A 15,919-nucleotide genomic window follows, 5' to 3' on the forward strand; every position below is an offset into this window, starting at 1 on the left:
CCTGACAGGGTGTGTGTTAATGTGCAATTAACGCCCACCCAGGGATGTTATGAGGCTCGATGCCTCAGGCAGAAGGCCTCTACACCCCTGGAAGGGTTTTAATTAAACATTAACACACACCCTGGATGGCATTGTTGTGCTTAGTAAATAGGCTTTCTGTAAAATTGTGTTTACTTACTTTTTTTTTAAGTACCATATTATTTTTTTACATATTTTTGATGTAAAATAGTTCCTCCGCCTAATGTTTCAAACTTTTTGTAGTATATGTTAATGGAGTTGGAGGAAGCATTTTACATCAAAAATATGTGAAAAAATAATATAGTACTTAAAAAAAAAAAAAGTAAGTAAAACAACAATTTTACAGAGAACCAATTCTGTCTCTCTCTCTCTCTCTCATACACAGTCTGTTCTGCTTTCACACACACATACATACATACACACATACAGTTTCCTCTGGTTTCATACTCACATTCACTCACACAAGCAAAGCTCTCAACCTTTTAGCACAAAAAATTTGGACAAATCTAAAAATAGGAACAAAGTTTAAATATTGCTCTTATAAACTTAGAAAGATATAAAGCGTGAAACTCAAATGCCTGTCATTATTTAGTGAATTCACTCCTCACTGATTTGCTACAAGACTTTAAAAAACAAGTTTTATGAGGAACAGACAAAAAATATGAGGCAAAACTTTGGACATTGTGCGAGAATTTGGACAGTTGAGAGCTATGCACACAATACCACTCTCTCTCTCTGTCTCTCTCTTTCAGTCTCTCTCACACACAGTCTCCTCTGCTTTCATAAATGCATTCACTCACACAAGATCACTCTCACACTCTTTCGATCTCACACACACACACACACACACACACACACACACACACACACACACACACACACACACACACACACACACACACACACAGACACACAGAGTCTTTTCTGCTTTCATACATGCATTCACTGACAGAAGACCGCTCTCTCTTTCTTGATTTCTCTTTCTCACACATTCTCCTCTGCTTTCATACACGCATTCACTCACACACACACAGACAAAAACATAAACACACTCATACACATACATATACACATACTTTTTTTTGTGTTCATTTATTTTTCACATTCATACACACATACATTTTTTCTGTTCATTTATTTTTTTTTTTACTCTCGATAAACAGCAAAAGCTCTACTTAGCGAGTGTAAAGTAATGGCAGTCATTAGTTTTTCTTCAGTCTGAGCTCTATGGCAGCTTGATATGCTAACATGAAGCAGTGGACTCGTTTTTCAGCAGGTATACTTGTACATTAATGACCTGCTGAAGAACATTCTTTCTCCAGTCAAGGTGCTGTTGTACAGTTTGCCCATTCTCTAAAAACAAGTAGCTTCAGCGATGCACAGCAATGACAAGAGTGCATTTATATACATGCCTATGAATACCACTTTAAATAAAATTTGTTGTGTTCATTCTATAGAAATATTGGAAGCTTTATTATTTTTGTATTGTTGACATTGAATATTAAACATCTACGTGAAAGAAATTAGGAAGAAGATTTCAACTATATGGTAAAAGGTACATGTCAGAATATCTGAGGAGAACTTAAGTAACATACTTTTATGTGTATTCCTAAAATTACAACATTAAGCATACCTCTCGACCTGTTAGCACAAAAAGTCTGGACAAAGCCAAAAATAATGGAGGGAAGGTCCAAAAATAGGGACAGTTTTTAAATACTGCTCTTATAAACTTACAAAGTTAATAGAATAACAGGTTTTATATTAGCATTCATTCTCTGAAGGGTATGAAGTCTGAATTTAATTGTTTGCCATTATTTACTGACTTCAGTACTCAATGATTTAACTGGAAAGCACACATTTTATGAGGGACAGATGAAAAATATGAGTGAAAAATCAGGACATTGTGTGAAAATCTAGACAGTTGAGAGGTAAAAATTAAGCATATGAGAGCTAATGTTAGACTGAGATTGAAAACACATGCTACATGTATGAGAAGGCTAGACTAATTATAAACAGGATGAAATGTGCTAGTAATGTATATACCTAAATACACTGATACTTGGTAGGCTAGTGGAGCAAGACACATTCATATGTACTTTAATTTTCAAGGGAGGTGGTAGAAATACTAGTAAGGTTAGCCTGAGTCTCAAAAGCAGTAGCAGGGATTTGCAAGCCTTAGGTGGGGTAACAGGTTTTTCTAAACTAGACGTATATATCAGACTGAGAATTGTATAATACCTTAAACCTTTTTTGAAGGAGGTCCGTAGGAAATATGCAGATTATATGTTATAAAGACATAGAAGTGTTTCAGTTACATGGCTTCTGAATACACATAGACTTTTCAGATTTTATAAGCCTATATTAAGGCATTCGGGCCAATAAAGCCAAATCCCACTAGCTGTAGACATGGCATGTTTCACCCTTTTTTATGGGCTTGACAGTACAGCATATCCATTTACATAGTACAGGATAGAATATATTTCCTTTCATATATTGTATTTTGAATAAGTGTGGAGAAAGGAGTTATTGATTTTGAGGTGACTGTGTTAAGTTACTGGACAAAGAGCATTTGCATTTTTGAATATTTTTTCAAGATTAGATGTAAGCTTAGGGTATGAGGTAGTTAGTTTTAAGTCTTGGGGGGGGATTCCTAGGTTTGTGGCCCTAAAACAGAGAACCTGTGAAAAGTGCTGAATAGCCTGGTGTGTATGAAGAAGAGTTATGGGCAGAGAAGAGGGTCTGAGGTTATAGTCTGAGGTACCTTAAGATAGGCAGCTACCAAAGAATTTGAAGGATTCTAGATTAAGACCAGTCAGCCAAAGAGTAGTTTTATTCTGTATGGTATTAGGAGACACATTTTGCAACAACAGTGGTGTTCTGTTCTGGCATAAGGTAATGAATCTACAAATGCTGTTGCCTGCAATTTGCAGAGCTGCGATACTCTTTTTTGAAGATGAAAAAAATAGTGGTGGCCCATATTTACAAACGGGCAAGGAGTACTACTATTGTTATCCTCTTTGTAGAGATGGAAAGTGCAAGATTTGTCTCTCCTGGAAAAGAAGTCAATTGGTGTTGGCCTTATTTGTGTCTTTACAGTACTAGAAGTTAAGGTTCTAATCCAGCTAGATGCATGAATATCTGAAGTTCTGGGTAGTTTCCAGTGGAAGTTGACAACTGTGAATCATGTACCAGTCAGTGGGTCCAGAAGACAGTTTTTATTGTGTCCCAAAAATCATCACATCAGGTTTTTTAGAGTTTACGGTGAGCATTTTATATGTATGACAGTCAAATTGTTGAAGGACATCTGTCTGTAGTTGTTTAATTAATTTATATGAGGACTTCGATCTGTAGATCACTCTACCATCTGTATATAAGATAATGGGAAGAAGGTAAGTCTTCTGGCTCTATGTTTATAAATAAAAAGATGGTGTTTGTGAATGGACAAACTCTTCCGAGATGCCTCTAGTGAGGGAGGCAGTAGGCAAGGTTGAAGAACCTAACTAAACTGCAAACATTCTGTTAGAAAGGAAGCTTTTAAACAAGAGAAGAGGATGGCTGCTCATCCTTCTTGAATTATTTATGAAGAAAGCTTTCAAATCTGAGGTGAGCTTGACTCTTATTCCTGCCTGAATTATTGAGCTAAAAAAGAGAGTGTGGTCTACCAAATCAAAAACCTTGGTCAAAGTATTGTCACTGAGTCAGTTAAGTTATCTTGATAGGATTTAATCTGTTGGAGTGCATAGACCAGTCATGGGTTTCTTCATGACCAGAAGCATGTTGCTTGTAAGAAATCAGTAAAGACGTTTGTAAGTATTCACAGAGATGAACATAGGCATTGTTTTAATATCTTTCCTAGGTTAGGTGGGATGAATATTGGATGGATATGGATGCAGAGACTGGTATGCAGATTTCAGAGATTGGCTTGCTTCTAAGATGTAGGCATGGTCTTTTGGGAAAAGCAGGCATTATAACGGATTTTGAGATTTTATAATACATCTTGTTTACAAGGTTATAAAATAATAGTATATGCCATCTGATCTAGAAGAAGCATCCAAGGGAACCTGGCCAATTAACTTTACAATGTCTTTTGATAGCTTTGAAGTAAATTAGGGGTGGATGAGAAGTAAGTTTGGGTATTTTGGCATATTTAGTGTGGTCAGAGTTAGCATCAGCAGGTAGCTGTGAGAATTCTTTGGGAAATATTAGGCAGCATATAACATCATCTACTCCTATACGGTTGCTGATATAAAAAAAATGGAAATGCAATGATAGTTGAATTTCAAAATTCCAAATGACAGAAATTATAAGAGTGAATATTTGAAAAGATGGAGTAGCTACAGCAACAAAGGCAATGTTACTTATTTGGAGATTACAGGACACAGAACCTCTTGCACTAATGCTATTAGTATATGTAGTCTGAAAATTCAATGATTTGGAATTGTAAGGTCCAGATATATGTATCCTGATCTCTATGGATATAGTTCTCCCCATCTTCTTAGTTTTAGTGGTTTTGAATGATTTTTTTCTAAGGTCCATTCTACTGTATTAAAACCGACAACCTACTATGTTTGTCCCTATATATCTCACTTAGTCTCTCTCTCTCTCTCTCTCTCTCTCTCTCTCTGTCTTTCTCATAACAGCATCCTAAATCAATACAGAATTGTTCAAAGCCCCTCTCTTCTTTTACACTACCTAGATTTCACCTTGTTGCCATCTATTCACTTCTGCTGGGGTCTATGTACTTTCTAAAACCATCTTATATTGTATTATCCTTGCAACCCAGTCAATAAATTTACCAATCAACCCTCCTTTTCAGCCTTTTTTCTTTAACTCCATGCCACCTTATGTTTTCCTTGCTTTTGTCTCATCCCAGTATTTCTCCTTTCATAGGTACTTACTCAACTATTCATCCATGAGGATCTTTAGAAGCCTAGCCATACATTTCCATGAAGCTTTTAGCTCTTATACTTTAGATATGAATAACCCAAAGATGAGCAGAATATTTACATGTTGTCCGTATCCATAAGGTTCAAGGGTGCTAAGCCAGAGGTAGATTTGCCCATCCATTCATAGAGATTAAGTCTGAGAAGTGTCTTAATTGCTGTCAGTTTTTATCTAATATTGTCTTCTCTTCAAAACTAGTACAAACTATCTGGACAGTAGAACATTCAAAGTTGGGGGAGCAAACCAAACCACTCTCGCTGAGAGTACTGCATGTGGGGTTCCTCAAAGGTCTATATTTGGTTCTCTTCTGTTCTAACTCTATTAATAACCTTCCCTGGGATCAACCACAAATATGTTGTAGACGCTATGCTGATTATAGTGTTCTTATTGATCTGATATGATCAAATCCCTGCTGAACAAAAAACTACAAGATGACTTTAAGGATATTTGAAATTATGTATACCCTGTCAAAATTTTAAGGCCCCTGCCTCCCAAACCCCGAGAGCAAAGCTGTCAATTAAGAATTGTTAACAGAAACCCTGTACAATCATATCCAAATAGAGACAGCTGTGCCTATAGGAAATAAGCCAAGAACCAACTCAACAAAAAAAAAACATCCTTGGTAGAAATCAAACATAAACTGGTTGTACAACAAAAGAAGAAAGTCATAGTTAAGATCAAGAAGTGTTATGCCCAGCATGATAAACACACACTCATCAATCTAAACTAACAATTAAGAGGACAAATTAAGTCTAGTAAAGCCACATTTGGGGTAAAGACAGCCTTCCAGGCAATGTACAACCACAAGGTTTTCTTTAGCTATGTCCAAAGCCTCAAATACAGCATGTAGCAGTATGCAGAACTGATTGTAAATGAAGACGCTACATGGAGCTGGAAGATATAGCAAATCTACTGGCCAACAGATTCAGCTCCAGTTTTACCCTCCTCACTCCCCTAGCTGCCCCACAGGAAATACCATGAAACATAATCCCTCCAAATATCACTCATGCGCTCTCTTAGGTCAGAATCACAGAATTAATGGACCCTCATAACAACGCAGGATGCTTCTTAAATAACCTGAAACATGACCTATCAACAGGAGTCAATCTTTAACCATAGCCACAGGACAGGCTTTGTGCCACAAGAATGAAGAACTGCAATGGCCATCTCTCTGCACAAGGGTGCACCATCAACCAACCCCTGGAACTACAGACTCATAAGTCTGATTAGTTTCATATGCAAAGCCATGGAAGCAATTATCATGGAAATGATTAATAAGGACATAAAAAACCTTCAAACACTGGATCCAACTCAGTTTGGTTTCATCAAGGGCAGATCATGCCTACTCATCCTGGTAGACTTCTTTGAGAATGTCACCAATGCAATGGATAATGCAAAATGGTGCATACTGCCCACCTTGACCTGGCTAAGGTATGTGGTGCAATATCCCAATTGGGCATTGTAAACAAACTCATGGATATAGGTATAAACCTAAATGTTATACACTGGATAACCAGATGGAGACAGGGCCCAGAAATGTAGGATAGGGGAGACCCCCTTCAGAGAGAAGCCTGTCACTAGTGGAGTTCCTCAGGAGTCTATGCTGGGTCCACTGCTTTTTGGCATCTACCTCTTACAAATCAAGGCTAACACCAAGGGCCTCTGGCTGACCAAGTTTGCAGATGACTGTAAACTAGAAACAGCTATTGCATCCCTCCAAGAGGCTAACATGCTATAAGAAAGAATTGCATGAAGAAATAACTGGTGCTAAAGCCACAGTTTAAAACTCAATACCAACAAATATATAATAGCACCCTTTGGGAAGTCAGCCACCCTAGGAAGTGACCTCATCAATTTCACATGCCTAAGAACAGAACCAGTAGTCAGGGATTTGGCTGTGTATGTAGATAGCAACCTGGATTTCGACCAATATGTACCTAAGGTAGTAAGGAAATCATTCTATTCTGTGCAAATTATAAGCAAGGGCATGTCATCTGTGTTCAAGAAAATCATTCATCCACTGTATTTGGCCCTCTTCAGGCTCATCATCGAATACAATCCCCTCTTTGGTATCTACCTGACCAGGCATATGCGGTAGCTGGAATGTCCACAGAGGTTCTTTACAAAACGACTATAGGGCATAAACAGTATGTCCGATGCAGATTGCCTCAAAATGCTATCTCCGTACTGTGTTCCCTCAGATTGTTGAGGCAATCTTGCCTGGCACACAAGGCACACTTGGATCCCACTCTGATGGACCTTTTGCATATTTGCCAAATGAATAGCATCGGAATTACTAGATCTAGGGATTTAAACCTTGCTTCCAACCTAAGTGGAACACATTGGAGGACCAAGTATGTGTCTCACACAATTTGCCTTCTTTGGAACAGGCTTCCCATCTATATGATGCAGAGCTCTTCCTTAACCCTATTCAAGAGAAACCTGGACGAGTGGCTGGGAAATCAGAAAATTATCCTGGGTCTAGCACCTGTGTCTCTAATGGAGAGAAGGAGTGTGTAGATCTTGCCTTAGCTTTCTATACCCCTTAAAATAGCTTCAAAGGCATATAAAGTTGCAGAATACAATTAGGATATTTGGCCAGGCTAATAAAGACCCCAGTTGTCATTAGTCTAGCATGCACCTTTGAAGTTAAGGGCCTATGATACCCTGCCAATAAATAATAATAATATACCTATTAATGTGCTTCTTCCCAGACTGGAATACAGTCTCCTTATAATTCCCCACTTTTCAGCCAAAAATATCACTCTCCTCCAATTTACTGACAACTCAGAGATTCATTAATCTAGCCAACAGCAAAAAAGTACCACTGTACTACACCATAAACAAACATCTGTACTACACCAAAAGTAAACAACTGTACTACACCAAAAGTAAACAACTGTACTACACCAAAAGTAAATGACTGTACTACACCAAAAGCAAACAACTGTACTACACCAAAAACAAACATCTGTACTACACCAAAAGTAAACAACTGTACTACACCAAAAGTAAACAAATGTACTACACCAAAAGTAAATGGCTGTACTACACCAAAAGTAAACAACTGTACTTCACCAAAAGTAAACAACTGTACTACACCAAAAGTAAATGACTGTACTACACCAAAAGCAAATAACTGTACTACACCAAAAGTAAATGACTGTACTACACCAAAAGTAAACAACTGGCTTCTTATTACAGCAAGAGCTGTCACACTGTTCAACACATTCACCATTAAAGTTAGTTTTGCACAGCATATATTGTGCCTCTCATTCCTCAGCAAACCTCATGTCAGAAGCCAGACTCATACCCTCAGAAGTGACAGCAGCATACAGCTGTATTGACTACCTTTTATCCCAAGCACATGCGAAAGGGCATTCTCCAAAATAGTGTCTACAGGGTAGGATGATACTCCAGAGAATCTTAGGAACATTGAGAATTCACTGTCTTGAAAAAAGTCACTCAGAGACCATTTACACATACAGAACATGTGTATATGTTTTAGGGACACTGGCTAATGAAATCGTGCTTTACCCAGTACATGCTGTACGCTTTACATTTTACCAAATTATTTTGTCATTTTTTGCCGATTTTATAAAAGAGTTGAAGGAGTAACTTTCATAGAGTTCTTGCTGGAAACAGACCACCTTTTTAATTTTGATTCTCTTGTAGCCTGCATCACACATTGCTTTAACAACTAACTTCCCTAATGTGTGGGCACGTTGTCTTTCTGTACTTTAACATCTAACAAGCTGTGTATATCTATCTATTTAGTAATGGCTGTACGAAAGACTTTTCTGATGATCTTAACTTCTCTTGTGGCTTATATTTCACTGTAATAATATAATACATATGTAATTATTGCTGTTTATCCAACACCTTATGTAGTATTTTTTGCAAGTAATCTATTTTTTTTTTATTTGCAATTGTCTTTACTCTAGTGCCCCAGGTCATGAAAAGGGTCCTCGGAGCAGTTTACTTATCCAGTTAACAAAGTATAAATAAATAAAATCCTGTCTTTTCTCATTTTATCTTTGTTCAATGTCCTTGTTTATTATCTTCCAAAATGCCTAATGACATGTTGAGAAGGTGATAACCTTGTTTACATATGTTTTACTACTTCTGCAAACAATGTTTAAAAAATGTCTGCAGATGACATAAAAAGAATATTTACATTTACCCCAGATTGATTCTAGTGAAACACTGCAAGCTCTTATTGATACCTTGCTGATAACATCAGCAGTGGTTAAAACCTCTTTGTCATTCTCTTGCAGTGTGTGATTAGCTGTATGTGGCAATTAGACAAACCTAAAAAGCATCTAAAATTTGCTTTGAACTTTACATGTGAGAATGTTTTAGGAGCCAATGATACAGCTGGTTAGAACAAGGTTTTCCAATTCTTGCTTAATTGCAATCCACCAAATACAACATTCTAAACAGAAACATTAATTTATTAATCCATTTCTGAATACCTGCATTATCATGTTAAGAGACTGAATACTCCTTCAGGAGTTAGCATCCAAAGATAAGTTGGAGCCTCTCACAGGAGTCAGTGTCCATAGATAAGTTGGAACCTCTCACAAGAGACAGTGTCCATAGATACACTGAAGCCTTTTCCCTGAGACAGTGTCCATAGATAAGCTGGGGTCTCTCACAGGGATTAACATCCATAGGTAAGATGGAGCTTGCCCCAGAAGTAAGTTTCCATAGATAAGCTAGAGTTTTTTCTCAGAAGTCAGTATCCATAGATAAGTTGGAATCTCTCCCAGGAGTCAACATCCATAGACAAGCTGGAGCCTCTCCCAGAAGTCAGTGTCAACATGTAATCTGATGCCTCTTCCAGGAATCAGTGTCCATAGATAAACTGGAACATCTCCTAGGAGTCAGTGTCCATAGAAACGCTACAGCCTATCCAAGTAGTCAGTACCAATAGGACAGTAAATCTAATCATGCCCATGATGCCACTCCATCACAAATACATACCCATACTCTTTGGAATGTAGGACCAAAGCAAAGCCCATAGTGAAGACCTTCATGGAAGTGGAGAAGACATGTTGAACTGGAAAACCAAAAGCTGCTGTAAAGCAGCGGTACTGCCTCTTTCCCTGCTCTGCTGTCTTGGTAACTTTGGTATGACAGTGTTCTCTCTCAGATACTTTATTTCCTGCAGATTTTCCCATTATTAATCAATTTTGACTGTAAAACATTTCAAGAAAACAAACATTTCCTTCCTTCTATCACGTTTGACTTTCTCGTGCTATAAACTGCTTTTTCATTAGATGTGTTGCAATCATGTAAGAATACTTTGATCAACTATATGGTTCCTTTTAAAAAGATTGCTACTTAGTTTATTAGTTTAAAGCTCTACTTAGTTGCTCATAAGAAATATCCATAACTCGAGTAAAGCAAAAGTCTATCATTCTCATCTGTAAGTATACTCAAAGTGTGACAATATGCTATGACTCTGCATTGTATTATTAATATTGTGACTATTCAGATTATCTTTTTATGAACTGTGTTGTATCGGCTGTATGTTCGAAAGAATTTATGTAATTAAAGGCCAGATTCTACAAAGAAAATTACTGTGCTTTTAAATATGCTCTTGATGTATCCAAGCAAAACAGAGCAGTTTCTAAGTTGGCAGTCTGTTCATAAATTCTATTTTCTTATGTTCTTATCTGTCAGTTATCCATACATATTGGTTATATATCTTACAAAGGTATATTCATCTAATAAAATGAGTACTGCCTTGTAAATGTTCATATTTTGTCCTGCTAAACTGAAATTCTTTTCATACAAGTTTTTGTGTTAGTATGAATTTTATAGTCCCTGCACATAATGTTCTATTTTTAACGTGTAATAATTTTCATTTGACTGAAGCATTAGACTGTAATGTTTTCAGGAAACATATTTATCATATCAGCATTTTATAGTACACAAAAGGGACAGGTCTCATGACTTCAAACATGGGAGTCAGCTAATGAATGTACTGCAGAAGAAAGGTATTTTCCTTCCTTGAATGACATTTGAAATATTGCTTTTCAGCTGTAGCAAGATTTTTCTCTGCCTCGTGTGCACCTGGTTCCACAAACAGCACCTTGTGTAGTTTGTGTAAAGGAACTGGCAAAAACAAATGTGCCAGATCACAAATCGAACCTTACTACAGCTATGCTGGAGCATTTCAGTAAGTTACCCTAACTCAGTTTTTTTCCTTACTTTTTTCAGAATTCAATCATTAATGGAAGGGATACGCAGATGACAAAGTATAATGCATGCATATTATATATTTGGACTTTAATTCCTTTTACTAGTATGGACAGTTTTGCTCAACAGAACACTGTTGATTTGCTGCATGTCAATTGCCATGTCTTAAGATGATGGTATAAGTTTACACTTTCAAATAATGCTGATTCACTACCAGATTTTGTATTACAGTGTTATCCTGTGTAACTTGAGCTGAATTTTGGGGGTATGTCCCACCTTGATAAAATATGGTTAATAATCTGTACTGATATTGATAAAACTGAGGTGAAGTGTTACCACAATGGAGAAATATGTCAAGGTCATGTAAACAGGTTTATAACCACAGCAGGTTACATAAATTAGGATTCATACAAAAGTAAATTGAATTGTTGTGCATCAATACATTAAAGAATATAACTGAAAATGAAGGATCGTTAGACCCTAGGCATTAATCACCATGATCTCAGTAGAGACTATTTAACTACTCTTGACACTGTGCCCAGTAACTATATTATAAGAATAAGGACTTGATTCTTGAAAAGCGTCTGAAACTTAGTAGCAAGAAATAACTTATTCTGAAGGAAGAAGTGAAAGAATAACAGATTACCCATGACAGTAACACATTTAACTATCACTGATGTGCTTAACTAACATGATAGGAATGCAGTGCTTTTAAATTTAACTGGCAAAACCCATGATCAATAAAAGGGAGACCCTTTATAGATCAGCTAACACTGTAAGACTGCCATCAGTGTTAATCAGAATGGTTCCACTCAGGCTTGCATTCATACAGACTTTGCTATGCTCAAATCAAAGCTACTGCTGGCCCTGATTCATAATTTAAAGGCAGGTGATATACTTGACAAGTTAGCTATGATCTAATTTATTGAAACTAGCTATACCAATTTTTTCCCAAAGGTAAATATTCAAATATAATTTGACTTAATTTCAGCAAACACAAAGACTTAGCCCAAGACATCTCCTCTTACCTTAATCACCTACTCCAAGAATAACCTAGGCCTTAGATAACTAATATTCTTGAGTGGGGGGAGCCCAATCTGTTCAGTAAATGTTGGCCCGTGTACTGTATACATGACAAAAACCTTGCTCAGTGACTGCCAGGCAGGCTACAGTACCACCTAGATGTTTTTAGGTCCTTTTCTCTCTCCTGCCTGCTGACCATCATGGCTCTCCATTATATTTGAGGATATTTGTTCCCCTGTACTTGGGAATCCCCAGTGTACAGGCAAGAGCTGTCTGGTGGGGTTGTCATCCTTTCAGTCATGAAGGGGTTAGCGCCTCTGCCCACATGACTTTGTCCAATCAGTTATAGGAAGGGGAGACCATCATCTTATTCCCAGATTACTCTGTCTTTCCCCCCAAAGACCCTCTGGCAGCCATTTAGTGATCCTGACAATGGAACTACTCAGTATCTCTCCTGTCTATCAACAACCCACCTCATACAGCATGTAAGCTACGGTGACGCTTCTCTGTAGTCCTAATCCCACACATCGGTGACTGATGTGAGCATCTGCATCATTGCAAGACTCTCACCCTCCATTTTCTCCAAAACAGAGATGAAATGGAGAGATGATAAATCAGCAAGCAAAGGAGAGTACTAGTGCTGGAAAAGAATTCATCTTCAAGCCTTGGTGAGTACCTTCATGAGGTGGACCCTGTTTTTCACAAAATGTCACCAGGATGACACCGATACATAGACTTATTTTATATAACATATATCGTGGACAGAAGTAGGTTAAAAATTACAAATGTTAGCTGAGTGCACAAGACACAGGATAAAACAGTGCCCAATCCTGGTAGGATCACTGGTGCCAGGACTGGAAAAAATGAAAGTATAGAATTCTCAAGACAGACATGGAAACATTCCTGCAATGGGGTTAGGCTAGGCCCAGGGAGAGGATGGCCCCCCTGTTGTAAAAAGTCGTAGTCAACAAAAATCACAAAAATTGATAGGCCAAAAAAGAGCCATAAAGACACTAGAGTGGACTATTGAGGATAACAAAGAAATTATGTATTGTTACTATTATGCAAGAAGCCCAGAATTTCCAGACAGAAGATATACAAAAAGAGTAAGAGAAATTAGAGGAAAGAAAAATACTTGCACAAGAAAAACTGTCAGAAGCTTCAAATAAAATGTTGTGTTCATTAATACAACAGATTTTTGAAAAAACATTACATAGACCAAGACGCCTTGTGACATTTGGAAAAAGAAACGACTGAGGAAGTGTGAAAATATAAAGAATAAAATCTAGAGATTTTTGAAAGGTATAAAGAAGAAATATGGACATGGGAAAGAAGGAGTGATCAATGACCTCAACCTTAACAACCCCACGCTACTCTGGTTTAAAAACTATTTAGGTAACCGCCAACAATCCGTCAAATGGCATAACTGTCTATCTTCCACACTCCCAATCCCCTTAGGCATGCCACAAGGATCAATCCTAGGACCCCATTTTTTTAATATCTTCACAAACCAACTCCACTCAGCTACCTCTAAAGCCAAAATAGTCCAATACGCTGATGACACAACTGTCATATGCTCTGCACCCAACATCCAACTTCTCCAACAAAAAAAACAAGAAGCCTTCTCTGAAATAGAGAACTGGCTTAACAACTCACAACTCATACTAAATCCCAAGAAAACACAACTAATGATATTCCACTCTACTGAAATGAGCAAACTTACCTACTCTATACTCTCCGCCAACAAAACCCAAATCACCCCTGTTACTTAGGCTAAACTCCTAGGAGTTACCATTGACCAGCAACTCAAATTCACAAAGTACATATCACCAACCATCACTAAATTCCTCAAAAAGCCAGGTTCCCTTTATCACTGTAAAAGTTATCTAACCACAGAATATCAAATTGCAATAGCAAGGACCTACTTCCTATCTACTCTACTTTATGCATCCCCAGTTCTAACTACACTTTACAAAACTGACCTTAATCAACTTTCCATCTGTTACAACAAAATTGCTAGATACGCTACAAATGCCGAATCACGATCCCACCATTGCCTTTCCCTACAAGCCTTGCATTGGCTTGAATTTCTGAACCTATTAAGGTACCATCAACTCACTCTAGCTCATCTAATTCTGTACTACCCCAAGAAAACCCCTGACCTGACTGGCATGCTGAACTTCTGCAATTCAAATAGACAACTTTGGTCCTCCAACAAAGCCTTAATCAAAACCATCACATACAAAAACAACTCTGGGAATCAATATTTGCCCATGAAATAGCAAAAATATGGAACAACCTTCCCCCTGACCTCAGACTGCAAAACTCCACACCCTCCTTCAAAAGCTTACTTAAAACATACCTCTCATCAACCATCTATGTAACTGTAATTGACCCCATGAAGCCTCATCCACTCGCTATTTCTACACCCCATCTGTCCTGGACAACATAAACAACATGCTCTAACTATACCTATCCATGCGTAAACAATAACCTATATATGAGTGTATGTACATGTGTGTATAAATATGGGTCTAACTGATAACACCGACACACCAAAACACCAACAATGAAATAACCGACACCACAAAACCAAAAGTTCAAAAACACGAAACTTCACATGCCCGATAAACCACAATCCTAACAATCAACAAAATAAATAAATTTTTCCGAAAAACACACACACAACACAAGCACACCAAACACCTTACAAACCTACACTAAACCTTACATACACAACTATCTATGCACCAACCTTAACCCAAACCCTAACCCTAAGGTCCGTCACTATCGCACACTTATCTTAACTGCACCCTAACCCTAACTCACTTAATCCGCCTCTAACCCTTAACTCTGTCACCATCACACACTTACCTTACTCGCACCCTAACCCTAACTCACTTAACCCGCCCCTAAACCTAAAGTCCGTCACTATCGCACACTTACCTGACCCGCACCCTAACCCTAATGTCCGTCACTATCACACACTTACCTTACCCACACCCTAACCCTAACGTCCGTCCCTACTGCACACTTACCTTAACATGTCGGTGTTCTCAGCATCGGGATTTTCAGCTTTTGGTCTTCTCCGTTGTCGATCTTCCGGTGTCGGTGTTCTCGTTGTCGGCGTTTGAAGCTTTCGATTAAATCAGGTAGACCCATAAAGATATATATATGTATATATATATATATTTCTATATATATATATATATATATATGGTTCTACCTGACTTCGTCGACAGCGCAGAAGACCGACAGCGAATTGAGCTCCAGAAGATCGAAAAGCGAAGACCGACGGCAATCGCGGGTTGCAGAACATCGACAATGCAGAAGACCGACACGACGGATGACAACACCAACGCCGAGGATGCCGACATGGGGAAAGGCTGTGTGAGTATGCGGTAGTGAGGGCCGGGAGGGCTCGAGGCAGGTAAGTGTGGAGATTGACGGTCTGTGGGGATAGGGGTGGGTTAAGTGAGTTAGGTTAAAGCGATAGGTGAGTTAAGTGAGTTAGGGTTAGGAAGCGATAGGGGTGGGTTAAGTGAGTTAGGGTTAGGGAGGCGATAGGGGTGGGTTAAGTGAGTTAGGGTTAGGGAGGCGGGGGCGGGTTAAGTGAGTTAGGGTTAGGAGGCGGGTAGGTAAGTGTGCGATAGTGACGGACCTTAGGGTTAGGGTAAGGTTTAGTGTGGGCTTGTAAGGATTTTGGTGTGCTTGTGTTGTGTGTGGT

At 38.2% G+C, this 15,919-nt stretch overlaps 1 protein-coding gene across 1 annotated transcript in view; it reads left to right on the plus strand.

Moving 5' to 3' along the window:
- The window catches only part of LOC122800093 (serotransferrin-A-like), a 276,007-nt gene that overhangs the window by 66,856 nt on the left and 193,232 nt on the right, over positions 1-15,919 (plus strand). Inside the window, exon 5 of the mRNA XM_044069617.1 lies at positions 11,011-11,149. Within this exon, the coding sequence (XP_043925552.1) occupies positions 11,011-11,149 (139 nt within the window). The remainder of the gene's footprint in view (positions 1-11,010; positions 11,150-15,919) is intronic.

The sequence above is a fragment of the Protopterus annectens genome, chromosome 4.part0, assembly GCF_019279795.1.
Source record: "Protopterus annectens isolate FY-2018-M chromosome 4.part0, PAN1.0, whole genome shotgun sequence".
Lineage (NCBI taxonomy): Eukaryota > Metazoa > Chordata > Ceratodontiformes > Protopteridae > Protopterus > Protopterus annectens.